The following is a 25,157-nucleotide window of genomic DNA, read 5'->3' on the forward strand; positions in this document are numbered from 1 at the left end:
ATTATTTAAGAGGATAAGCACTATGTTACAAGCTAGCTTTCATAAGGAAGATTATATAAGAGTAATTAAAAATATTATTTATTATAATAAATACGAAATTAAATTACATAATTTTAATGCAAAAATTGAAATATCTTGCTCACTACATGTTTAATGATAAAGAAATTGCTCTCACTTGATTCTAGATACAAGTAATTATGGTAGAGGAAAAAAAAACTCACTACCAACATATAGAAATATGAATATTTCAAAATATGTTTTTAATTATTCTAAAAATATTACTTTTGTAATAATTTTTATTATGAAATATTCTAAAATTATTAATATTTTCAGAACTCTGATCCTAAAATATATTTTTTCAAAATATTTTTTAAAAAGATGTAAAGATTTAAAAAAGTTATTTTTGGATAATAGTAAGCAATTCCACTGTTAAACTAGAGCAAGAGAGAGAAGAAGGAAACAATACACTTCACCGCCACAAATCAGAGCCGTTCATAAATCTCAGCTTCCGTTTCTCCATATCCAAATGCCACAATGGCAACGGCGCCGTTAACTCTCCATCTCTGTCGCCTTGGCCGAAACTTAGGTACAACGCTCTTTCTCACTCCCGCACCCGCTCTTCCGAACCCTCGCCACGTCACTTTCCGCCGCAAGTTCCGCCGCCAAATATCCTTCTCATCCTCTTTCTCCCGGCGCTTCTCCGCTAGGTCCACCTCCCGAGGTACGCGAATTTCGTTTTTCACGTCTGCTTGGCTTCGGAGTGTGTTGGAAACTGAAATTATTTGCTTGTTTGGATTTAGGAGAGGTGGATTGTGAGTTGGGAGTGGTGGATGAGAAATATGATGTGATTGTCGTTGGAGGAGGTCACGCTGGTTGCGAAGCCGCTCTTGCCTCTGCTCGTTTGGGGGCTAGGACTCTTCTTCTTACTCTCAACATTGACCGAATTGCGTGGCAGGTTAGCATTTTACGCTCCTTCAATTATACTTGTGTATGTTATGGCTGTTAATGTTAACAAATCTGTCCCTGTTCTTTAAAGATTGAGGATAAAGTTTTTTTTTTTCTCTTCACTAGTTAGTAATTATTCTAGATACGATTTTTTAATTTATTATTGTTATTATACACAAAAGAAATCCCTGGAGGCTCATAAGATACGATTGAGATGGCTAAAATGGAGAAAGAAACTGGGGTTTATCTGTGGTCGCAATAGCTAACTTGGTCATAGCCCTCACTGTTAAGTGAGGTGTAAAAATTAGGGTAAAAATATAAGGTATAATGAGTTGTTCCATGGGCTTGACTCTCTGTAGCAACTGCTGCATAGATTTTGTAACTTGAAAATGCAGCGTCCTTGTAGGAAAGATGCTGAGTGGACTGGCCATGTGTTTTATTTTTGGTGCTCGAAAGAAAACTACATGTTTGCCATTTCTCCTGCTTTTGCTTGCTGTGTATATGCCCCTTCCTTGCCTTTGTTTCGGTTAAGCACATTCTGATATTGTTGATGCATGGCTTAATCCCTAAATATTTAGAGTTTCTGATTGAGACGAGTTTGGTGCAGCCTTGCAATCCAGCTGTTGGTGGGCCTGCAAAGTCCCAACTTGTTCATGAAGTGGACGCGCTAGGTGGTGAAATAGGGAAGATTGCTGATAGGTATTTTGAAGGAATCATATGTCTCCACTTATACATTTTTGCAACTTGGTTCCCCTAGATTTTGTGGATATAATTGTAACTGATTGTTCAAAATTCTTCTTTTCAATCAAGGTATTGTTAAAGGTTGTTTTGCTGTTGTTGGTCATAAATAAGAGTTGATAGGAAAATGTTTAAAGTCAAGGGGAAAGTGGCAATATAGTCTTCTGGACTGTTGCAAGATGTTCTTATGTTTATGTGTTCAAAATTATACGAAGAGAGGATGAAATAAGAGCCTTGAGGTTCTTAATTGCTTTATTGGAAAGAAATAATGTGGGTCCATATAGGCAAAGTGAGTTATTGAGTTTGAATTTGATGTGATATTCTATTGTGGTGATGGACACTATGCTAAAGCATCATGTTCCTAAAGAAAGTCTTTCACTTTTGAAGCATTAATTTATTTCGTTATAGTTATTTTGTTTTGCCCAAGAATTCTCAACTCACACTATATAAAATTTAAGAAATGATATTATCTTTTAATAATTTCCTCTACCATATGATGCACCTTTTAATATCGCTATATTAGATATTTACTTTTATTGTATGCTTTCTTCCTTAGATTCTTGAGTGATGTGTTTATAATGAACTACTTTTGGGACATAATATACTATGAAGAGCAGTTTTTTCAGGTTTTTGTGGCTTAAATACACATTTCTACTTGTGTTCAGATGTTACTTACAAAAGCGTGTACTCAATGTCTCAAGAGGTCCTGCAGTTCGTGCATTACGAGCTCAGACTGATAAAAGGGAGTATGCCTGGCAAATGAAAAATGTAGTAGAAAGGCAAGTTCGTAGCCATAGTTTTTCCTTTTCTTTTGTCATTTGCATGATCTATTTTGCTATACTTAGGTTTTGCTAGCAATCGATCACATTCACATGCAACGACCAAATGATTCTTTTGCAGTAATATTTTTCTTGTGGGGTTAGGGTTATTTATTCTCATAACTTTAGAAGCAATAACATAAACACCACAGTAGTAGGTGTGAGAGATATTTAGATTGGTTCTGTATAGTCAACTTGGCCAAGTTAATAGTCAACGAGATAGAGTCATGACTTACGTATGGCTGGTAGGATAAAACAAATACTTGGGATGAAATAACTTTTTAAAACCCTAGTTATATAAAGTGCTGGGGGCATTGCCCTCGACCCTTTGATAAGTCCTGCATGTGGAGTCATTTTTCATTAGATGATATTTCCCTTGTCATGTAGATGGCCAGTCTAGTACTACTGGTTCAAGCCCTAGCTCCTATGATGCATGAATACAATATGAGTTTTGGATACTACACGCATCCAACATGGTGATTCGTCTCATCTTGTAAAATATAAATATAGGATACGATACATTCAGAAATGTTTAAAGTATGTATTTATGCATATATATAATTCACAAAATAAAATAAATGTTATTGTAATTCTTTAAAGAAACCGTTTTTAAATTGAAAATCATTATTAAATATCATCCTAGTCAAACTTATGAAACCCAAATGTATATACAAATTATAGTTTTATACGAACAAGTGGTGGTGACTCGTGAGAGTGAGAGATGCTTCTATCAACATTTGTTATTACAACACTTGTTTTCTAGTTAAGTGGTACTCAAATATCAATTCCTAAAAGTGATTTCATGGAATAAATCACAAAGATCATATATTTTCTGTATGTTTAATGTTTGGAAATATATAAAAATAAAATTGATGATATATACTAGTGGAATGTTATATATGAGGCTATTTTGGGAGAAAGGAGGGTTTGAGGTGTGGGATCCTTGGTACTTGGTGCCTTATTCTACATGGGTAATAAATGAGAGGCAGACCCTCACCTATCAAGTCTTTTATTGGATTAAGGTTTAACCCAAAGGACAATGAGAATTCGTAATACAGGACTACTATTAGTTGTACCAAAAAGCAACAATTCTAACTTACAAGCACTCTTTCGACGGATATTAAGCATGCTTTTATTTTTAATTACAGACACTCCACATACACATATTTTAAACATATCTAAGGGTATTCGTGTCGGGTACGTCCTCGACATGGATACATTGACCTGATGAACTGACTGGTTCATCACAGTTCTTCACATGTTATATGCATTTTTCTTTTTTGTTATTTCCCATCAAGTTTTGTTTGGACTTTATTTTTTGCAGCACTCCAAACCTTTCTATTCGAGAGGCTATGGTCACAGATATTTTACTAGGGAAGAATGATAACGTGGAAGGTGTTTGTACATTTTTTGGAATGAAGTTCTATGCTCAGTCTATTATTCTTACCACAGGAACTTTTATGAGTGGTAAAATTTGGGTTGGTCGAACTTCTATGCCGGCAGGAAGAGCTGGCGAGTCTGCTTCACTTGGATTAACAGAAAACCTACAGCGACTTGGTTTTGAAACTGATCGGTTGAAAACTGGAACCCCAGCCCGAGTGGACATTCGCACTGTAAATTTCTCAGTATTAGAACCACAGCATGGAGATGAACAGGTTTGTCCATTTAAACCTATCAGTAGGTTCATTAGATTCAATTTTGGTTCAAATCAGGCTTTGGTTTGTAGTTTGCAAATGGTTTTTTTCAGGACTCAATCCAATTGTCACTTCTGATTATGTTAATATTGATAGAACATAAAGGCCCTAGTAATTTTCTCTCTGGAGAATCATGTCTACCAGCCGCCAGTTGGGCATGATCCAAGATGTTTCTTAAGTTATCTCTCGGATTGCCTTGATTGATAGTAATATTTAGCTTAGATAGCTAAGCAATAATTTAGCTCTGATAGTTCAAACAAATTATGACACAAAAAGTAGAACTTTACTTTTCCCCTACTTCTGAAAGATAACAAAAATACTGAGTTTCTATAATCTGTAACTAAAAACATTTACTCTAACAAAAAGATAGTGTTTCCCCAGTGTATCTTCATAATTGGCAGGTCAGCTGGTTTAGTTTTGATCCAGAGGTCCATATTGAAAGAGAACAGATGTGCAGCTATCTAACTCGTACAACAAGTACAACTCATCAGATAATACGAGAGAACTTACATGAGACTCCCACTTATGGAGGATGGGTTGAGGCCAAAGGACCTAGATACTGTCCATCAATAGAAGATAAGGTGTGCTTAAAAAAAGTTACCCTGGCTTTATTTATTTCAGTTTAATATCTTTATGTCCAGAATTAACTGTAATCATCAATTCAATCCGTACTCCTGACAAACCTGAACCATTTAGAAAAAGGGGTCTGAAGCATCATATACTGGAATCTTTTGTATTATTTTCTGATGTGATATATTGTTCACTTTTAGATTGTAAGATTCCAAGATAAAGAGTCCCATCAAATATTTCTTGAACCCGAGGGTCGAAATGTGCCTGAGCTCTATGTGCAGGTAAGTTATACTTTTGTATACTCTTATTAACCACTTTTCTGTAATCTGAATGAAACTTGACATTTCTTTTGCAAGCAGGGGTTGGGGGTGAGTGGGTGTTTGAATACAATGATGTGATGAAGATTCATTAGCATACTGAGACTGTTGTTCCTGAAAAAATGATAATCAACCACAAAAGCTGTCATAACAAGTACATTTTCCTATTAAGGGATTGATGCATGCAATTTAGAACTATTGAAGCATCCCTGCGCCCATGATCCAAATTTTGTCACGTTCTTTCATGTTTGGTAAATAGACAATTCATTATGATACAAGAGAAAGACACAAATGCAAGAATATAAGTAGTCAAAAACATAAAAAAATGAAAACAAAAAATGAAAGGAATAAAACTGCTAAGAACAAGAGACCTGCAACACCGCATGTTCATCTCTCGGTAGGTCTAACAAAGAAACCCCCACAAAAAAGCACCTATTAAATCACCAATGAATTCTGGAGTAAAACATCTATTAATGGACTTAGTGGGTTCGATTTTCTTGACTAGGAGTAAAGGAGTGTTATTGGATTTATAAAAATAAAATATAGTCCTCCTACTCTTTTGTTGCTATTTTCTAGCCGGGGAAATTCTTTTTGGGGGAAGTAGGTGGCAGTGCTAATGGCTTGTCTCACCTGTTCTTTATCTTGAGAGGAGTACTGTCCTCCAACTTTGTGCTCTTTTTTTTTCTTGATGAAATTAGCATAGATAAACTATTTCACAAAAGGTTGAAGTTTGTATGGTTAATGCTTTCTATCTTATAGGGGTTCTCGACGGGATTGCCAGAGAGATTACAATTACCTTTGCTGAGAACTTTGCCCGGACTCGAGAAGTGTTCAATGTTGAGGCCTGCATATGCTGTGGAATATGATTATTTACCTGCTCATCAATGTACTAGGTCTCTAATGACAAAGAAAATTCAAGGATTGTTCTTCTCTGGTCAGATAAATGGAACTACAGGCTATGAAGAAGCTGCCGCACAGGTATTATTTAAAGTTCATTTGTACTTTTAAATATAATAATTTGTGATTTTTGGGTGTTGTGAACTGTGAGTTGTATCATGAGTTGATATTTCTTGGGTATCTGAGCTTCCTACTAATCTAGCAAGCCTTCAACCCTCTATGCTATTCCTTAGGGCATTATTTCTGGTATCAATGCTGCTAGACATGCAGATGATAAGCCACTTATTGTTCTTGAGAGGGAGAGCAGTTATATAGGAACATTAATTGATGATCTAGTAACCAAGGACCTGCGAGAGCCTTACCGTGTATTAACCAGGTAAGCTAACCAAAGATAACATTTATGTTGCTTTATTCTGTCTCGTCTTTCTTGACATATAAATTGAAATTTTTGTTCTGCATGTTAGCCGCTCAGAGCATCGGTTACTCTTGAGATCCGATAATGCTGATAGCCGTCTCACACCTTTGGGTCACGAAATAGGATTGATAGATGATAGACGCTGGAAACTGTACCAGGATAAGCAAGCTCGGATTTCTGGGGAAAAGAAGCGATTGAAAAGTGTCCGGATTTCAGGTTGGTTTTTCCACTATGCTTGTGTGGCAACCATTGTTGGGAGCTGTTTCTTTAAAAATTGACTGAAAGAAAGATTATCAGTTTGGGCAAACAAGATGGCAACATCTGCGCATAATAACAAGATGGTTGACTGTAATATAACTTATTCTCACTTCTGTTGTGTTCACTCCCTTCCTTTTCCTATAATCTTTGACTAACAAAATGATATAATAATATTGTATTAATAACAGATAGTGGGTTTTACAAAAATTGTAGCTTTAAATCTTCACTCTTCTGCACTTTATACGGTCACAAAATATTTTATATAAGGATTACAGTTTAAAATGTAATCAAACTACTTTTAATATAGTCTGGTAGATACTTCACGCTAGTGTTAATAAAAGTCCAAGTTATCTGTGATTACTATTATCCATTCTCTAGGAACAAAAAGTTTTTTTATACAGTAGGAGTACATCATTATATTTATACTGATTTTCCATCGTTGTATGCTTCCCTCCAAATACTTGCTCTGCTGTATATTATGTAGAGATTTTATTTGGCTAATTATCAATTATCGCTACTCCCCAATTTTCTCATCAGGAGGGGACTTGGCTTCTGAAGTCACTAGTCTGTCTGGTCAGCCCGTGAAGGACTATTCAACATTAGAAAGCCTTCTTAAGAAACCACACATACAATATGAAATTCTTGACAAACATGGTTTTGGCGATGGAAGCTTATCAAGAATGGAGAAAGAATGTGTTGAGATTGATATAAAGTACGAAGGTTTCATCTTGCGTCAGCAAAGCCATCTTCAACAGGTATTTATCACACTTGTTAATGAGCAGAGGGAATACCTTTTTGCTTTTTGTTGACCTCAAAATCCCAAATTATTTTGATTTTACACATTTTAGAACTTCAGCTGTGTATTTAATGTCAAATTTCATTGTTATGGTGGATTTACCTATAGTTGGTTGCTCAACATCATAGACCACTTCCCGAAGACTTGGATTACTATGCAATGACAACATTGTCTCATGAAGCTCGCGAAAAACTTTCCAAGGTTTGTAAGTTATATAAGCTAATCAGTATAGATATTTGGTTAATTACTGGTATGTTCGGTAGGGAGGAAAGAAATAGAGAGTGAAAGAGGTAAGAAAGAAGTGATTGCATCAAGGAAAGCTTAGTACACTTTATTAAATAGTTTTAATATTTAACTGTTAAATGATGTTATATATACTTTGCGGTGAGTTTAATACCACAGGTTATGAAATATTCTCCTTAATGCAACTTACTCTCTTGTACTTGGCGACAATGTTATCTCAATGATTTCAGGTTAGGCCTCAAACCATTGGTCAGGCAACCAGAGTCGGTGGGGTAAGCCCCGCTGATATCACTGCTCTACTCATTGTGCTCGAAGCCAGACGGAGGAAAGCTCAAGAACAGAGGAGGTACAAAATGATGAATGCCGTTCAAGCAAATAACCAAGTTGAGATGCCTGAAGTTTCTTTGACTGAAAAAGTGAGCTCTGGATAAGTTTTCACGTCACATTGTTACCTGACCATTCTACCAATTTTGATATTCAGCATGCCACATATATATGCGGTGTAAAGGCTGCAAAATCGTAGTGTCATTCATAGATTTATAGATTAACAGAAAGGATTGGATGGAAAGGGAAAGGAATTAATTGTATTTTTTACTTCATTTGACAATTTGACCCGATTGATAAAATTTAAACAAATTATTTGTTGATATAAATGTCAATTTTTCTTTTTAGTAGATATACTCTTTTAGTTTATGAACTTTTTCTTGATTTGGCTTTTGGTCCATACTTCCAAAGTACAGGTCTCAATATTTTCAATTCATGTAGATTGTAATCGTTGTAATTTTTTGCTCGATATTTATTAAAGCATTGGCCTATTATTTTCAATTATTGAAGTATTATTGTTCATTCAGAGTTTGCACCAGTGAAATTGTGAGGATTTATATTTAAAAAATTAAAGTAGAACCAGTATTTAAATTGTGAGAAATTATACATTATTGTTTATTTTATCCTTTTATTAGCCGGCTCTCTGTGGTGGTAGTGGAATCAACGTGGGAACTGAACTTGTACTAAATTTTAATGCAGAATATAATTATGCCCATCTGTTGTGGAAAACATCTTTTACAATCACCTTTTTAAAATAAACTACTTTACAACTTTCTAATAATGATAATAATATTAATAATAATAATAATATTGACGTGTACTAATACAGTATTATCCTGTATCTTGTCAATTTTGGGTATTTTGTATGCATAAACATGACTTCTATAAAGAATGGGTTTTCAATGTGAATTAGTAGCATATGTATGAAACAAACCATCTCTAACCTCAACTTGGATAACCATAATTGGAACCCGCTTCCCTCTCTCTTTCTCTGTCTTCGTTTCTATCGTTAACACCATTTTAGGTTAACAAACTTTTGAACATGACTTCCCTTTGAGAAAAAATTCCCATTTTCAGGCTTCCTTGCAACTGCTACACCAGGAAAAATTAGAACTGGGCACCTCCAAATGCAACCTGCTTCTCACCCCATGCCACCCCAATGATCCTTCCTCCAACATTAACCCCTCACCACTGCTCAAAATGGATGAAGATAAAGAGGAAATCCTGAATATTTGAACATTATTCCTAAACACAAATGCCTGTGTCTGATCCTAGTTCTGGGCGCACGTTCGTATGGATCATAACTGGTCTTTTGTTCATCTCTGTAGTGGCAGGAGGTGCATGCCTTGTGGCATACATGCTCCTTCCTGAATCAGAAACATCATCATCTTGGATACCCGAAATTGGGGTCGCATTGGTTTGCCTACCATGGCTCTTTTGGTTGCTCACCTTCCTATACAGAGTCTTCTCAAGGATTTTTGGATGTAGAGTTAGCATTGGTGGAGGTGGAAGTGGAGGAAATTGGGTTTCTGCAAATGCAGATGTGGAGGTCGCATCTCAGGCAAAAGGTGGTAACTTAAACAGGGAATCATCCATTGCTTCACACGAGAGTGAATTGGCACTTGCAAAATCTATGGCCTCATGATCATAATTATCTTGGAATTTGCATGCATGGCTCCTTCTTTATATAGCCTTTACCTTTCATTTTCCGTTCAGCTTCTCTCTGGGTCACATCCACCATCTTTCGATCTCTAATCCTCACCATGCATCTTCACCTCATGGGAATATACAGCCAATGCATGCATGCATGTCCATTTCAATGACAGAATTCAAGTTCGTTTTCACAGAAAACTCTGTTTTTTCTTTATGTATATAGCTTTTAGGAAACTTTTGACATGGGTTTTTATGTATAAAGAAATGTAAATTTCAACCACTCTCATTGGCTTCTTATTTTCTAGCTCTTTTTTCCTTCTTTGAAATATGTAGTCATTCTTCATTCCTTAATGTCCCTGTTTTAGCACAAGTTTATGACTGTTTCCCTTCTCTTCTTTCATCTCTTTTCTTGTTTTTTTGATTCATTTTGATTTAGTATGTTTCAAGGAAGACAAAACACCAACAAATGTACATTTCTGTAACAGTAGAATTAATGAACAGCAGAGAAGAAACAAATAAAAACTAATTGAAATTTGTTATCCTTCTTTTAAACCAAAATTGCATCTTTGCTACATTATCATTCATGAGATTAAAAACCTTCAAAACCAAGATTCCAAAGTGAAGAGTCAACATAATCTTTGGTTTATGTGCCCTTTTCTAAATAACTCATAAATTAATTGAACTTTTATTAGTTACCTTTTTTTACTTGTTAATTCTCTGGTTTACTATGTCAAATATTAATCTAGTTTTCGCTATACATCTGATTACATTTTTTGTTATAACACCAGAGGTATTCAAACTCATTAAAAAAGTCTTAAAACAGAAAAACAGAACAAAAAACTTGACACTAATTATATTTATTATTATTGTGAGATAAATAGTTTTAGTTCAGCTAAACTTGGTTTTAACATGATTTCTAAATAATCTATCGATTAGAACCAAGAAGTAAAATATGACTCTCAGGTAATGTTTTTTAAAGATAGAAAGTGTATGGATGTGAATGTGAATGAATAAGAAAAAAATTGCTGTTAAAAATAAAGGATTAATTGAGTTGAATTGCAAGATAAATTGAAATTAAGCCAATACAAAGTTACATTTTAAAATGAGTACCATATTTTCACAATCATTATTACCTATTCAATAAATTAACAACTACTTCATTATTACTTGTAAAAAATAATTTAAATATTACTAGTATTATTATTATAAAAGAGTTATTAGTAGTTGTATATGTAAAAGAAGTTGTCAAAGTATATATTTTTAAAGAAAAAAAGGCTTAATATCACTAATTTTTTTATAGTTTTGGTGAATTTTATCGTTTTCAATATTTTTTTTTTATTTTCTAAGTTTTGCCAATTAGACCTTAAATTATAATAACTGATACCACTAATGTGAAGTGATTTTGAGCTTAGAGAAGAATATGTATTATATTTTTAATTTCTCTTTTCATAGCTAAACTTTTGTATTTTTGTAATTTTTACTATTGGACTTTCAATTTGGTTAATTTTAATATTGAACTTTCTATTTTATTAATAAATTAGGTGAAAATATTTTGATGTTAGATTAATTAGAAATGATGTAATATCTCAATTCTTAAATATATTAGTGTTTTCAACTAAAGTGTAATGTGTGAAAACAACCGTTAATATAAAAATAAATAAAGAAAAAACTAAAGTTTAATTGAAGGTTAGAGAAAAATAAAAAAATATGAAATCATGGAGTGTGGTTATTAGGATTTGGAATGAATAACAACATTAAATAGGAAATGGAAGAAGAGAAGAACAAGAACATGTTCCTTCCCTAACCTTGTCCAAATTCAAATATACTAAACAAAGCGGGAGAAGAGAGAAGAGAAGAGAGAAGAACAATGGCTAACAACAAGAGCTCCAAGAAACCAATAAGTCTCAATGACAGTCACTATCGCTTCCTCCAAGATCATTCTGCTCCTCCCAAACCCTCTTCCAAACCTTTCGGTATGTTACACGCTTTTTTCTCTTTTCTCTTTTCTTTTTCCATTTCAATTTCTTTTCTCATCAACCTTTCTCAGATGATGAAGAAACGATCGAATCCTCCACGCCAAAACAACAACACCAAAACATTCCCCAATTTTCCGCAATCACCGACTTCGATTCTCCAATCGGTACTTTCATTCTACCACTCAATCTGGCTGTTCACTTCTCACGCTTATGCTCACCTTCTTAATACTGTTAGGGTTAGCATCGGACGACAAATATGAACCGATCAAGGTACATGAAGCGCAACAAGTTGTTGCTCCGTCCTACCATATTTCTACTGCTAGTAAGTCTTATATTTTCTGCTTCACTTCAATCTCAAATCATTCACACTCGTTATAATATGTCACATTCGAATATTGGTGTTATCAGGGCGCAACATAGACAAGAAACACGAACCGACCATATTTAAAGAAGAAGAACAGGAAGAAGAAGATTCACCCAACGTGGTTAGTTCTTCCCCTGGTAAGTGTTATCTTCTCTGCTTCACATTATTTTGCAATCATCACCGTCGTGAAAATCTACTTTACTTGATTATTTTGGTTGTTAGGGCAAAACTCCGATGAGAAACACGAACCGATATTTTTTGAAGAAGAAGCTCCACCCGACGTGGTTGATTTTCCCCCTAGTAAGTGTTGTCTTCTCTGCCTCACTTTAATCTGTAATCAGCACTGTTGTTAATTTTGTTGGTGTTATGTTTTTTTTTAGAGGAAGAAAGGACGACGAAGGTGAAAGTTCAGGGGCGGCGCCGCCTCTGCAAGATTGTGCATGAAGACGCTGGAAAAAGCGTGGCGGTTGATCAGTCCAATTTTGATGAACTGATCGACCTTGATTCGCCGATTCCGGTGCCAAGAAACGTCATCCAGATTGAGGAGAGTGGGGGCAAGAATGAAATTAGGGATATTTTGACTGAACTGAACGCCAAGTTTGAGTTGCTATCGGTTGAGAGGAAGCCGAGGCCGAAGCGTGTTGAGGGTTTGGTTAAAGGTAAAGAAAGTTATGATGATGAGGGTTTAGAGTATGGGAGTGCAGGGTCTTCGTTTTCTCCGCATCAGGAGAGCTTGTCTGAGGGTAATAAGAATGATGGTGGCCACAGTATTGAGTGTGATTCAGAGGATTCTGTTGAAGTGGTGGATAATTTTGTGCCAGAGAATGATGGTTCAATAACTCTGACGGGTCCTAGATCAACTTATCAGTTGCCTGCTAAAATTGCAAAAATGTTGTTTCCACATCAGCGGGAGGGGTTGACGTGGCTCTGGTCTTTGCATTGTCTGGGAAAAGGGGGAATCTTGGGGGATGATATGGGTTTGGGGAAAACAATGCAGGTAAGGAAATAATAGCAGAACCTTGAGAAATTATATTTTGCAATTGCTGGCATATGATGCTAATACTGGATAGTTCTTTTAGATCTGTAGCTTTCTAGCTGGACTGTTTCATTCTCGTTTAATAAGAAGGGCATTGGTTGTAGCTCCCAAAACTTTATTGCCCCATTGGATCAAAGAATTGTCAGCTGTGGGTCTATCCAAGAATACAAGAGAGTGAGCTGCCTCGCTTCATTCATCTGAGTGGTTTATCTACAAAATGCAATGTTGAAACTTTTCTGCTCTAATAGCAACAACTATTCGTCCATTCCTGCAGATATTTTGGAACTTCTACAAAACTCAGAGAATATGAACTGCAGTACATACTTCAGGTTTTGGATGTTTCTTGTTTTTTAATTAAACTGAAAATTTCTTGAAATTGAATTCTTAGGGCTCAATACTGTCAGGATAAAGAAATATGTAATGTTTTTGTGTGTAACTCAAAACTGAGCTTAGGAATTGGAATGAAACTATTTCATGGTAGGGCTAGCTGCCTCAAATTATTTAGGAAAGTAATATCGATTTAAATTTGTTCACCAGTAGACTTTTAGTTGATTTCTGGAGAATGGTGGTATTTGGATGTTCTAAGTTCTTTGTTTCTGTCAATCTTCAACTATATTCTCATGTCTCCTCTTCTAGGACAAAGGAGTTCTTCTCACTACTTATGATATTGTCCGCAACAATTCTAAGTCCTTACGGGGGAATAATTATTTAGATGACGAGGAAAGTGAAGATAATGCTACTTGGGACTACATGATACTGGATGAGGTAAAATTGATCTTGTTTCATTTAAAACTTATTTAATATTGGGTACTTGGTTTGTCTACCTGCAGTCCATTAACCTTTTCCTCACCAACTTTTGGATCTTGTATTTCTCAGATGATCAATGAAACAAATTACTAAAGAGAATGTTAATGTGTATATAGTAGGTTGAATAGAAGATACATGTGGGAAAATTTTTAATTGATTCCTTTTTTCATTTCAAGGACTTAAGCACCTTTTATTGTAAGAGAGTGCATATCACCAATTGAATGAAAAGTGGAGGTCTGAATTTTTCGCATGCATATTTTGCCTTACTGTCTTTGTTTCTCTCTAAATACTTCTTTAAATTGGTAAATAATTAATTTAGTCAGTTTGCATTTTGATCCAAAGAGACAGATAAAGCTTCCAAATAGCAGGAAAGGGGTGAAGCAAATTTGGAAAAGCAGAGAAGTGTGTTAAATTAGTTATAAAAGAAGCAACAAATGTTTAAGTATTGGTTATTCATGGTTGCAATCTATGCTGTATTGCTAATCATGTCATAAAGAAAATTGTATGTCATTAATAACTGGTTCGAAAATTTCGGTGTGAAATTTGACTTGTGTGTAGTCTCTGGTATGCTGAAGTAAAGTAATCAGCTCTCCTTTTACGTTTCTTGTTGCATATTTAACTAGTGGGGACTTTTATGGTACTCCTTCAGTATTTGATGATGATGTTCATTATGTAGTAGGCAGAAATTTCAACTATATGCAATTGAATTTAAATACTTATATTAAACTTGTTGCAAAAGGTTTTATAATACTTTCTTGTTTTCAAAATTTTTCTTAACTTTAGGGGCACCTTATAAAGAACCCAAACACACAAAGGGCTAAAAGTTTGCTTGAAATACCAAGTGCTCATCGCATTATCATCAGTGGCACACCGCTGCAAAATAATCTCAAGGTATTATTTGTTGTAATTCTTTTGTGTTATAATCACCAAGATGTTTTTTTATCATATTTTTTATTATAATTCTTTCTGTTTCAAGTTTATGTTTAACTGTTGTCATTCTTAAAACTTCCTAACAGGAGTTGTGGGCGTTGTTCAATTTTTGTTGCCCAGAGTTGCTTGGTGACAACAAATGGTAATGATAATTTTCAGGCTACATTCTTAATTTATTTAAGGTGTCATAACATAAAAATTATAACTTATCAGGTTTAAAGAAAAATTTGAAAAGCCCATACTCCGTGGAAATGACAAGCATGCTTCTGACAGGGAACAACGTGTTGGTTCATCTGTAGCAAAGGTAAGGATTATTTGTGTTCCAATATATAGTTCATGTGACTTGGCCTTTGGCTTTGGATGGCGAATAGTATGTTTTATGTTGTCTTTGTTCTTGAGCTCACATAATAATACATACAATGAGAAGTATATGAATATGATTAGATATGCTTTCTGCTCTTCTACTTCAAGCTGTTCCTTTGTGAAGCATTATATCATGGATTTCATTGTAAGTTGTAATTTATATTTGTGTAGTGGTCTCTTGTATTCTGATCATCAAATCAATTAATAACAAGTTTCCCATTGACTTAAGTGTTATGACTGCTACTTTTTCACTAGGAACTAAGAGAACGTATTCAGCCTTACTTTTTAAGACGAATGAAGAGTGAGGTATTCAGTCGAGATGATGAAAAAACAACTGCAAAACTTTCTCAAAAACAAGAGATCATTGTGTGGCTTCGATTGACCAGTGTTCAGGTTAAATATGCAATTGTTTCTTGTTTTTCATTATATCTTATGAGGTTAATCTTAGCAAATTTTGATAACTTTGTTTAATTTCTATGTCATGTAGCGGTATCTTTATGAAGCGTTTTTGAAGAGTGAGATTGTTCTCTCAGCATTTGATGGCTCACCATTGGCTGCCCTTACGGTAACTTTCGTCATGTTATTTGTGCTACTCTTGTTCTTGATGTGTTCTTCTTATATTCGGTTCTTCTTCTCCTCTTTATATAGTAATACTTTTGTCTTCTGAAAAATTTTAAACTGATCAGATTTTAAAGAAAATATGTGATCATCCACTTTTGTTGACGAAGCGGGCAGCTGAGGATGTGTTGGAAGGGATGGACTCAATGCTAAAGCCAGAAGAAGCTGATGTTGCAACAAAATTGGCAATGCACATAGCCGATGTTGCTGACACAGATAGGTTTAGAGATGAACAAGACGTGTCATGCAAAATTTCCTTCATTATGTCATTGTTGGTAAGTGCCGGTCATGCAGTTTATTTACCACTGGTTTTTACTTCTTTGCATAGTATTATAGTTCTTATTCTATGCTGTAGGATAATTTGATCCCAGAAGGGCATTGCGTGCTTATATTTTCTCAGACTCGCAAGATGCTTAATCTTATTCAGGTTGGTTGAGAAATTATTATGAAATGCTTTTCACTTATTTTGTCTGTGAAGCATGGATTGGTCAAACAGTTTTTCAACTGTTTAATGTAGGTCAGTGGTTTTCATGTCTGGAAAGGCATAGTTAGTGGTTTCATAATCTTTTTAGTTTTAATGATCGGTAGGTATTTGTTGGAGGACGTTCAAAGTTCCTTGTCTCGTTATTTTAATGTCTGTTTTTTAATAAGAGTTGATTTAAGGGTTTTCTTCTGCTTGATTATAGGAATGCCTACTATCCCAAGGTTATGACTTTTTACGAATTGATGGAACAACAAAAGTCAATGACAGACTAAAGATTGTTAATGTAAGTGCTTTGCACATTTAACTTAGTAACCTTGGTAATTCCCTAACTTCTTTTGTCTTATAGACATGTTGTTTGGATTTCAGGATTTCCAAGAAGGTGTTGGAGCTCCTATATTTCTCTTGACGTCTCAGGTTGGTGGTTTAGGACTTACACTTACAAGAGCAGATCGTGTGATTGTTGTTGATCCTGCTTGGAACCCAAGGTGTGTTTTGAAGTATATTATTCCACTTTAAATTTGTTCTAAATTTTCTGTAAAATTTACAAAAAGAAGTGGAATTATTCTAATTTAGGAACTGTTATCCACTTAAGTGGTGTTAATGTCCTATTGTCTGCCAGTAGCTTTGTTAGTGTCCTAAAATTTCGCCACACATGCAGCTATATAGAAGTTTCTCCTGTGAATATTAATTGTTTTATTTCTTGTTTTACATTTGATCATTATTGTACAATACTCATCCAATCCAATAGAGATTAAGCTATTAAGCACCTGACCCTATATTATATTAGTGTTGGTTAGCTAAACCTATTGTTTTTCTTTATAACAATTTGCTACGGGTGGGCAAGGGGGAGATTCTTTTAAAAACCCCATTCAAATCCAATATAATTGATTGAATTTGAAATTTGGATCAAATTAATTTGGATTTTTTGAATTTAGTTTAAGTTTGGATTTAAATTAGATTAAATTCATATCAATTTAATTTGGATAAAATTAATTTTAATATTGGGACTATTATATATGATAAATTTCACTAAGTTATAAATTGGTTATATTTTTTACTAAATAATTCAAAATATAAATTGTTGATTTTGGGAGAGGGAATGCCCATGTACAGTGATTACTAACAAAATGGTTCAACAAGAGGATACAAGTGTTTGGTGGTTCTTATTGAAGTTTTTAATTTTTTCCCTTCATGCATGTAAAATGTGCTCTGTGTCTGTCTATTTTTAATATAATATCTTAGTCCAATTAATTGGATTTGATTTAAAATAAAAAAATATGGATTTTGATTTGAAATTGATTCATTAAAATGGACTGAAAGTGATATTGATTAGTATGGTTAAGGATCGGATTTGAATATTTGAATTTATTTTTCACCTACAATTTTACAATTTGATTCATTCCTCGTGGGAGGGAATTTGCTCATGTTGCTTTTAAAGCACTATGATTTTTTGGTTCTACCAGTACGGATAATCAAAGTGTTGACCGTGCTTATCGAATTGGTCAAAAGAAAGATGTCATTGTATATAGACTGATGACGTGCGGAACTGTTGAAGAAAAGATCTACCGGAAACAGGTAATTTTTCCCCTTATTATTTTTGTAGAGTATCAATGCAATGAACATATACATGTATATACACGTTTTGCCGAATAAAAAAACATGTATATACACGTGCACATGCATGCAGAAACATGAAGTGCGTGTGGGTTATGTATGTCATAATTTTGATTGAATTACATGGCAAAAAAATATGTGGTTAAGACATTGATCGAGTTTTTTCGTACAATTTGCATGTTTTATAGGTATACAAGGGAGGATTATTCAAAACGGCTACCGAACATAAAGAACAGATCCGGTACTTTAGCCAGCAGGTACAATTTTTGTCGGACGTATTATTGGTTGAGAAATGCACTTGCATGTTCAAAAAGGTGTGATTTCGTGTAATCTTCCATTCATCCCTTGCAGGATCTTAGGGAACTTTTCAGCCTTCCAAAAGAAGGATTTGATGTATCTGTTACCCAAAGGCAATTGAATGAGGAGCACGACCGTCAATATACATTGTAATGAGTCTACAATTTCGAAATGTGTTTAATGTCCTTAGAAATAAGTTGAGTCTAATGAACTCGTAAATTGAACTCAATCTTGTATTTCGTGTAGTGATGACTATTTCAAAGCACACATAGAGTTCTTGAAGAGTCAAGGCATAGCTGGAGTTAGTCAGCACAGTTTACTCTTTTCAAAGACAGGGCCGCCGGTTCGTGCTGAACTTGAGGATGATGAAGTTCCAAGGTAATGCTTTGTGGACATGGTCCTACTTTAGGCCTGCATTGGCCAACGGGGCCTGCCTGCGTCTTTTATTTATTGACTGTTTCTTCCTGCACCTCCATAGGTTCTTCTGTCACCCCATACACAACGTGAAAATACCTTTTTATCTTTCTTGTGCCACTTCCATAGAGTAGTTTCCGGATTATGTAATCCGAACACGCGTTTGAAAAAAGACTTCCGGATTACATAATCCGGGAACTAATTATGCATATGAAAAAAGACTTCCGGATTATGAAATCCGGAAGCTAATTATGAATTTGAATAAAGACTTCTGGATTACGTAATCCGGAATATTACAGAGGGTATTTTTGGAAATAGAAAAATTTGAGGTGAGAGAAGAATATATGGAGATGTAGGAAGAAACAACCTTATTCATTTTGTAAATATGTTTTTTCTTGTTAAATTTCTTTTAACTTGACCTTTTTTCACTATAAATCTAAGATAGTTAAAAATAAATTTGCAAATAATTTTTTAATATTTTTGTAGGCTAATGGTTTGATCCATGAACTCATTACATGTATCAACTTGCGTCGGCCTGTAATTAAAAATGCTACGATTTTTAGGTTTAGGTCGTTCTTGTTCACTATTAATGTTTTACATATTCTTTATCAAACCTAAAGCTCCATCAATGCAATGGTTGCAGGAATTATGGGACTAGATTTATTGGGACTTCAAGATCATCATCAAATGACCATATTACTTATGGGTACGAGGCTATCATTGCACTTTTTTTAGAAATTTGAGGTTGCCTTTTGGTTTAGATTTTGATTTTTTCAATTTGTGCTTTAAAGCAGCTCCGAGTTTGCATTTAATCCTAAGGATGTTTCCACAAGCAAAAAAGGTTCTTCTCCTATCAGTGCTGGTAAATTGACCGAATCAGATATCAAGGATAAAATTAATCGGCTCTCTCAAACTCTCTCAAATGCGGTAAGTTTTTTCTCTTGTAGATGGTTAAATTGTTATTCTCTACCCTGATTATCATTCTATAGTAATTTAATTCCAATTTTGTCTAAGAATCTCAGAGTCTCAGAAGTGAACAAATTGTACTAGCTGTCCGATTTGGACTTGTAGGTATATTAAGTCAAGTATGGAAATGGGAAATGGTTATTATCGGAAGTACTCATTTCAGTGACCAACCTTAGATATGGAATAGATGTGTGGATTGACTAATTCTGAATCGAGATATTGTGGACTGATTTTATTGTATCCGTTTAATCTTTTCAGGCTATGATTGCTAAATTACCTGACAAGGGTGAGAAACTGCAGAAACGGCTTGAGGAACTGAGTTTAGAGCTGGCTGAACTAAGAAGCGAAAGAAATGTGATTGATTTGGATGCTTTTACCACTGAATTTCAACAAGGGTTGAACGTATAGTATTATCCCTTCAGGTTTTGCTCAACAGTGTCAAACATTTCATTAAAAGTGTTTCCAATGCTTCATTGGTTAGAAAATGAAATGAAAATTATTTAGATGGGTTTTTTAAATTTTTTCTTTGTTTTTGGTTTTCAATTTTAGGTTGATCCGAGGAAAGGGTGACCCGTGCACGAGACTTTTTACAAAAATTCCATGTACTTATTAAGAAATTAAAATAGTTAGAAGAAATGAATATTAGACGCAAGAAAGATAACTAAAATTAATAAATATGAAATTGACATAGTTGGGGAAAAAAAAACAAATGAAAGTCATTGTAAATAATAATATTTTGGTGCTCTAATATAAATTTATTAACTTATGAACTATATGGGATAGGGACTGTGTACACAAATTTGCAATAAGTGGCATTAAATATATTAGATTCATTACAACTTTATAGCACTTAGTCACACAATATAACAGAATGAACAAAGAATAGTAAATGAAGAGTGTTGAGCAATATCAAATTTATTGTCAATAAAAAAATACCTGCATGCATATGTAATCTTAAATAACATAAATTATACAAAGAAAAATATATTTATAAAGAATGATTTTGTATTTGTCATAAATTCTATCTTAGTACTCTAAAAGAAATCATACAAATACAAAGGTTAAGAGTGTGAGAAAATATAATATAAAACAAAATGAATTAAATTAAGATGAGGTTAAACTCACATTTTATATTCATGTGATGCATTACTGTATTTACATTTTTTAAACTCACATGAGCATTTAATACAATAATCTATGTTTCAATCTATAAAATGAAAAATGAATTATTAGTAAAAGTGCAATTGATTTAGTAAATATGAGAGCTAATTCCATCAAGTGAGAATATGATTGACTTGGTAGAAAAAATAATATCAAGAGAAAAAAAAATCTGAAAAGTGAAATAAAAAACGTTAAGCAGAAATACAATACAATAATGATGATTAGCTGATGATTAAAATTTTACATCCCTTAATTTATAATTTTAAAAAAATATTATACAATAATATACTATTTAGTTATGTAAAATAAATATTTTACGTGGATTATACACCCAAACGGTCCTTTTATTTATACTTTTTAATTTATTTTCTTTAATAAAATATTTATGAAAATAGAAAAATAAATTATTTTCAATATTAGGCATACGATTTTTTGAAAATAAAAAATATATTAAAAATGATTAGAAAATGAATGGAAAAAACACAAATAAGCTATCCCCAAAATATTGAAAGAAGAATGAAAAGAAGTTCAAAAGTTAGTGTTCTGTTATGATGACACGGTAGTCAGAAGGATACAGTGTTGTGTTGTGTTATGCACATTTGAGTTAAAGTGGTTTGACTTGACTCACTTAATCTCTCTGCTTCCACCCACTTCGAATTCTCTGTTTGTTTTCCACAACAAAACGCGTTTCACAATCTCAGAATTTCGCACATCGTAACAACCCAATTCATTTCAGGTAGGTATGCGTCTCTATCATTCAAAATTTAGTAGACGTAGACTCAGTAGTTGAAGATCATTTGGGTTGGGAGATTCACAATTTCTGTGTGTGGCTCACTCTTGCGCTTAAAGTTCATTTCTTTTCCATCAAATTTGAGTTGGGTTGAATTGGGTCCATTCCGTTATGTCTTCTGATCCAAGCTTGCTCCTGTGCCTACCCGATGATTTGTTTGCCATGGTGTTGCGGTTCCTCTTGCCCAGAGACGTCTGCAATCTCAGTCTCTGCTGCAAGAGTCTCCATGCCTGTGCATCTTCAGAAAAAGTGTGGCTCACTCAGTGTGACATGGTGGGGGTGGTGCCCCACGGGGACCTTGTTGAGTGGAGGGAGGGTGTGTCGTCTTACAAGGCTCTTTGTCGTTTCCTTTTGAGGGTTAAACCGTTGCTTGGAATATGGGTTCATCAGAACCCTGAGCTTGGCAACCTTGTCTATGTCATGCCTGGTTTTGTTTCGGTTGTCGGGTGCCGGATAATTCCTCAGGAGCTTGGTCATTTGGGGATTCAAGATGGTCCTATCCAATGGTCATCTGTGTTTGAAGTTATTGGTGATTTTGATGGTTCAACTACCTTTTTTCTCCATGGAAGGGAAGAGGAGACAGACTATGTTCATCCTGGTTCGGTCAAGTATATAGATAAGTCCTGCAATGTGCTGTTGCTTGAGATTGAAGGTAGGGTACAAGATTATGGTAGTAGTAGCAGTAGCAGTAGCAGCAGCAGTACTACTGCTTTGTTGCATGATTCGGGTGCGATGATATCAGGGAGGGTTTGTAGGTCAAACAGTGAGATCTCCAGGTTGCAAAGAGAGGGTGGAAATGCTGAGGCAATAGTTCCTTTCAACAAGTTGGCTTTTAGTGATAGAAAAAGGTTGCTTGAGGTCACCATCGGCCTAGTTCGACAAGAGGTTCCTGGTATGGACGATGGACCATTGTTTCCTGCGATGAGAGATGACTGTGACAACTTTCACAAAAATTTGGTGCTTTTGAAGGAAAGAAGAGCAATCCTTTGTGAAATGTGCAGCCTTGTTAGTAGCCGAATTGACAATGAGGAAAGTTCTAAAGGGGCAGACGGTCCATTGCAATCAGAGCAGGATGACATAAGAAAGAGTTGTAACTGGTCCAAGGATTTCTCTAATCTGTTGAACAAGGAGAAAGGTCACATACAATGCACCAAGAAGAAAAGTCTTGGTGGATATTTCTGGGGTGGCTTTAAACAGATCCTTAGAAAATCAAGTTCAGTTAATGAAAGTCATGCGATTTTGGAGAAGTTTACTTCAAGACGTGAGACAAAGCATGCGCGGCTTGAAGATTTTCTTAGATCAAGTGATACAATAGGGCTAACATTAAAGGCATCAACTGTAAAATTATCTACTTACCGTGCATGGCCAAACATGCCTGATAATTGGTTTGCACTTTTCAAGATGCCCTTACAAGTTCCCTCAGCGGACCAAATTTATGCGGGTTTGTGGGGAGGAACTTTTGGTTGGCCTCCTGGAAAACCTTCTCAAGACAAGCCGGGAAAGGCTCTATTCTTTCTTCTGCTCTCTTATGAAGAGTCCCAAGAACAAAAGCTTCTTATTGCAACAAAAATATTGGAAGGTACTCACTATGTCTTGCATCCTAATGGTTCAGCAATGTTCATAGTGGATATCAATCAGCCTTCATATGATTCCTTTCCCTGTGGCTCCAATACTGATATCACACATGCTTTCACAGGAGAGGGTATTTCAAATGGTTATGGATTCAGATACCCTGGATCAAAGCCCGGTTCCCTCTTTATATTTGAAAATGGTGTCCTTGCCTTTGTTTGGAAGGACACTATGTCTGTCTTGACTTTGCAGAGACTCCACCTGCAAGAACTTTTGAAGAAAGGAGAGAGAGTACCCTCTCTGCCTCCCATTAACAATTTTTCTTATTTGACAAAGTCGTACTCAAACGTGTTTACAGGCTTTCCTAGTGCTTCCACTTCCTCACCTTCACCAAGGTTTGACTTTACCCTCACATGTCAGTTTGCTTTTATATTTCAACTCCCCCCTTGCTTCATGATGTTTTATAGCTAGATATTGATAAAAGATATTCATTGTTTCATGTAGATTAATAGATGTCACACCTATTTACATGATTACTTTCAACAACTTTGATGTATATCAGTATTTTATCTTGCTGTGAAGAAGTATTTAGCACATAAGTTTCAGTTATAATGACGTATGGACTGGTGACAAACAATTCCTGTTAGTTGGGATTTGGAACATTTTTGGTCGTGTTATTTGAAGTCTTAACATAAATTCACTGTATTTTTGTTTCTCTAATGAGTGTCACTATTCAGTTAGGCAACTCAATAAAACTAGTTGCAGAAACCTTTCTTATGGTTAACATATAGAGAAGCTAGTACGATTTACATAAATTCACTGTATTTTTGTTTCTCTAATGAGTGTCACTATTCAGTTAGGCAACTTCAATAAAACTAGTTGCAGAAACCTTTCTTATGGTTAACATATAGAGAAGCTAGTATGATTATGGACCTTAGTGAAAAACAAAGTTTATTCGTGATTCTGGAAAACAAGAAATGTGGTTAGTTGGCACTGCTCTAATTGTAAGCTCTCTTTTTTGTATAATTAGTGACTGATAAAGAAATGGGAATTCTGATATTCTAGAACTTGTAAGTTTTCTAAGATTCCTCACCTTCCTTATAGGCATATAATATAACACTTTTTTTGCTATTGTAGATTTTACATTACATTAATTGACAGTTGTTATTGCATAGTATCTTTACCGACAAACAATGTTACATTTAGTAGTACAAGGATCAACAGAATAGTGAAAATTAAAATGAGGTGGAAATATGTTTAAATATCTGGATATGAAAAATGTTACCTATATCTGCTAGTATGTTCTGCAACCAATGTACTGTGATGTCAATTACTATTGTGAAACATATTACATCATTTTCATATGACTACTTAGTATGGTTACTTCGTTATACAATTATCTGTTACATTACTTCTTTTTCTGACATATATTATGTTAGCAGATTTTGAAATATATGTTATTGATATATGTTCTCTCCAGATGAGTCCGGATGATCCAAGGTGTCTCCGAAATAATTCTTTTATGAACTGCAACTTTTGATGTTGGAAGTCACAAAATGATGAGGGGACTCCACCTGGAGAACATTCTTTGCCTTAAGTTAGTAAAAGCATAAAATATATGAGTTTTATATGTATAAGAATATACGAATGCCTTACTTCGTGGGAGCATTCCTCTATTTATTGAGTTTTTGGGGAATTTTATCACACTTATATTTCTGTATCAACATAATATCATGTAAAGAATGAAAATTATCATAACATAATTGAACAACAAAAATATTATCAATGAATATATCTTTAGTTTTTTTGTATCAATTATTCCAGCATAATATAATGTAAAAAACATAACATCCGATTTTTCAGTAAAATGATGAAAATTCTTTTGGAAAATGCTGAAAATGACCTTTCATTTTAAGGTAGGTGCGGATAAAAAAATACTTCTCGAACCCCTTTCCCGGGATATATTTTCATATTTGAATTTTTAAAAAACATTTCTAAATTTTGCAGAAAAAAATTCAAAATGCATTTCCAGATTTTGTGTTCTGAATTTTCTTTTTTCAAATGTGTTTTTTGCATTCCAAATTTATTTTTCTGGAATGA

General features: G+C 34.4%; 4 protein-coding genes across 12 annotated transcripts; all 4 read left to right on the forward strand.

Annotated features, from left to right (window-relative positions):
• Window positions 1-159: 159 nt before the first annotated feature.
• Window positions 160-8,367, forward strand: LOC137812497 (glucose-inhibited division family A protein). 2 transcript variants are annotated; one of them, XM_068614490.2, is made up of 13 exons: window positions 160-721; window positions 801-955; window positions 1,553-1,644; window positions 2,349-2,462; window positions 3,826-4,156; window positions 4,597-4,776; window positions 4,966-5,046; window positions 5,842-6,060; window positions 6,213-6,355; window positions 6,444-6,610; window positions 7,190-7,407; window positions 7,557-7,649; window positions 7,922-8,367. In XM_068614490.2, the coding sequence occupies exons 1-13, from the start codon at window positions 535-537 to the stop codon at window positions 8,120-8,122; spliced, it is 2,181 nt and encodes a 726-aa protein (XP_068470591.2). In that variant the 5' UTR covers window positions 160-534; the 3' UTR covers window positions 8,123-8,367. The 2 variants fall into 2 exon arrangements, with proteins under 2 accessions (XP_068470591.2, XP_090155119.1); XM_090298993.1 differs by having other exon boundaries at window positions 416-721; window positions 4,577-4,776.
• A 579-nt stretch (window positions 8,368-8,946) lies between these two features.
• On the forward strand, window positions 8,947-9,959 carry LOC137809529 (Putative membrane lipoprotein). Its single transcript, XM_068610636.2, has one exon. It carries the CDS (start codon window positions 9,271-9,273, stop codon window positions 9,658-9,660), a length of 390 nt encoding a protein of 129 aa, XP_068466737.1. The 5' UTR covers window positions 8,947-9,270; the 3' UTR covers window positions 9,661-9,959.
• Window positions 9,960-11,423: 1,464 nt separating this feature from the next.
• CHR24 (chromatin remodeling 24) lies at window positions 11,424-20,379 on the forward strand. 4 transcript variants are annotated; one of them, XM_068614494.2, is made up of 26 exons: window positions 11,424-11,641; window positions 11,716-11,808; window positions 11,880-11,966; window positions 12,053-12,145; window positions 12,231-12,308; window positions 12,389-13,005; window positions 13,088-13,218; window positions 13,319-13,373; window positions 13,681-13,809; window positions 14,635-14,742; window positions 14,868-14,923; window positions 14,995-15,085; window positions 15,400-15,537; window positions 15,632-15,709; window positions 15,831-16,037; window positions 16,118-16,189; window positions 16,449-16,529; window positions 16,613-16,731; window positions 17,710-17,821; window positions 18,049-18,117; window positions 18,212-18,306; window positions 18,404-18,535; window positions 19,215-19,277; window positions 19,366-19,498; window positions 19,796-19,959; window positions 20,087-20,379. In XM_068614494.2, the coding sequence occupies exons 1-25, from the start codon at window positions 11,536-11,538 to the stop codon at window positions 19,943-19,945; spliced, it is 3,093 nt and encodes a 1,030-aa protein (XP_068470595.2). In that variant the 5' UTR covers window positions 11,424-11,535; the 3' UTR covers window positions 19,946-19,959; window positions 20,087-20,379. The 4 variants fall into 4 exon arrangements, with proteins under 4 accessions (XP_068470595.2, XP_068470593.2, XP_068470592.2 ...); XM_068614492.2 differs by having other exon boundaries at window positions 19,363-19,498; window positions 20,087-20,195; XM_068614491.2 differs by lacking the exon at window positions 20,087-20,379 and having other exon boundaries at window positions 19,363-19,498; window positions 19,796-20,040.
• Window positions 20,380-21,209: 830 nt separating this feature from the next.
• LOC137812499 (F-box protein At5g39450) lies at window positions 21,210-24,872 on the forward strand. Of its 5 annotated transcripts, none has more exons than XM_068614498.2 (3): window positions 21,247-23,067; window positions 23,185-23,452; window positions 24,538-24,872. In XM_068614498.2, exons 1-3 carry the CDS (start codon window positions 21,600-21,602, stop codon window positions 24,539-24,541), a joined length of 1,740 nt encoding a protein of 579 aa, XP_068470599.1. In that variant the 5' UTR covers window positions 21,247-21,599; the 3' UTR covers window positions 24,542-24,872. The 5 variants fall into 5 exon arrangements, with proteins under 5 accessions (XP_068470597.1, XP_068470599.1, XP_068470596.1 ...); XM_068614497.2 differs by having other exon boundaries at window positions 21,342-23,067; window positions 24,500-24,843; XM_068614496.2 differs by having other exon boundaries at window positions 21,210-23,452.
• Window positions 24,873-25,157: the final 285 nt, after the last annotated feature.

Source organism: Phaseolus vulgaris, chromosome 2 (assembly GCF_051622355.1).
Source record: "Phaseolus vulgaris cultivar YP4 chromosome 2, ASM5162235v1, whole genome shotgun sequence".
Lineage (NCBI taxonomy): Eukaryota > Viridiplantae > Streptophyta > Magnoliopsida > Fabales > Fabaceae > Phaseolus > Phaseolus vulgaris.

What these genes read in the sequence shown, in the direction of transcription:
- LOC137812499 (XM_068614495.2), top strand. Translation starts at nt 21,600, where the DNA reads ATGTCTTCTGATCCAAGCTTGCTCCTGTGCCTACCCGATGATTTGTTT.
- CHR24 (XM_068614492.2), top strand. Translation starts at nt 11,536, where the DNA reads ATGGCTAACAACAAGAGCTCCAAGAAACCAATAAGTCTCAATGACAGT. An exon ending in ACTACATGATACTGGATGAG is followed by an intron (nt 13,810 to 14,634) that starts GTAAAATTGATC and finishes TCTTAACTTTAG; the next exon opens with GGGCACCTTATAAAGAACCC. An exon ending in CACGACCGTCAATATACATT is followed by an intron (nt 18,307 to 18,403) that starts GTAATGAGTCTA and finishes TATTTCGTGTAG; the next exon opens with TGATGACTATTTCAAAGCAC.
- LOC137809529 (XM_068610636.2), top strand. Translation starts at nt 9,271, where the DNA reads ATGCCTGTGTCTGATCCTAGTTCTGGGCGCACGTTCGTATGGATCATA.
- LOC137812497 (XM_068614490.2), top strand. Translation starts at nt 535, where the DNA reads ATGGCAACGGCGCCGTTAACTCTCCATCTCTGTCGCCTTGGCCGAAAC. An exon ending in ATGAAAAATGTAGTAGAAAG is followed by an intron (nt 2,463 to 3,825) that starts GCAAGTTCGTAG and finishes TATTTTTTGCAG; the next exon opens with CACTCCAAACCTTTCTATTC. An exon ending in CACAGCATGGAGATGAACAG is followed by an intron (nt 4,157 to 4,596) that starts GTTTGTCCATTT and finishes CATAATTGGCAG; the next exon opens with GTCAGCTGGTTTAGTTTTGA.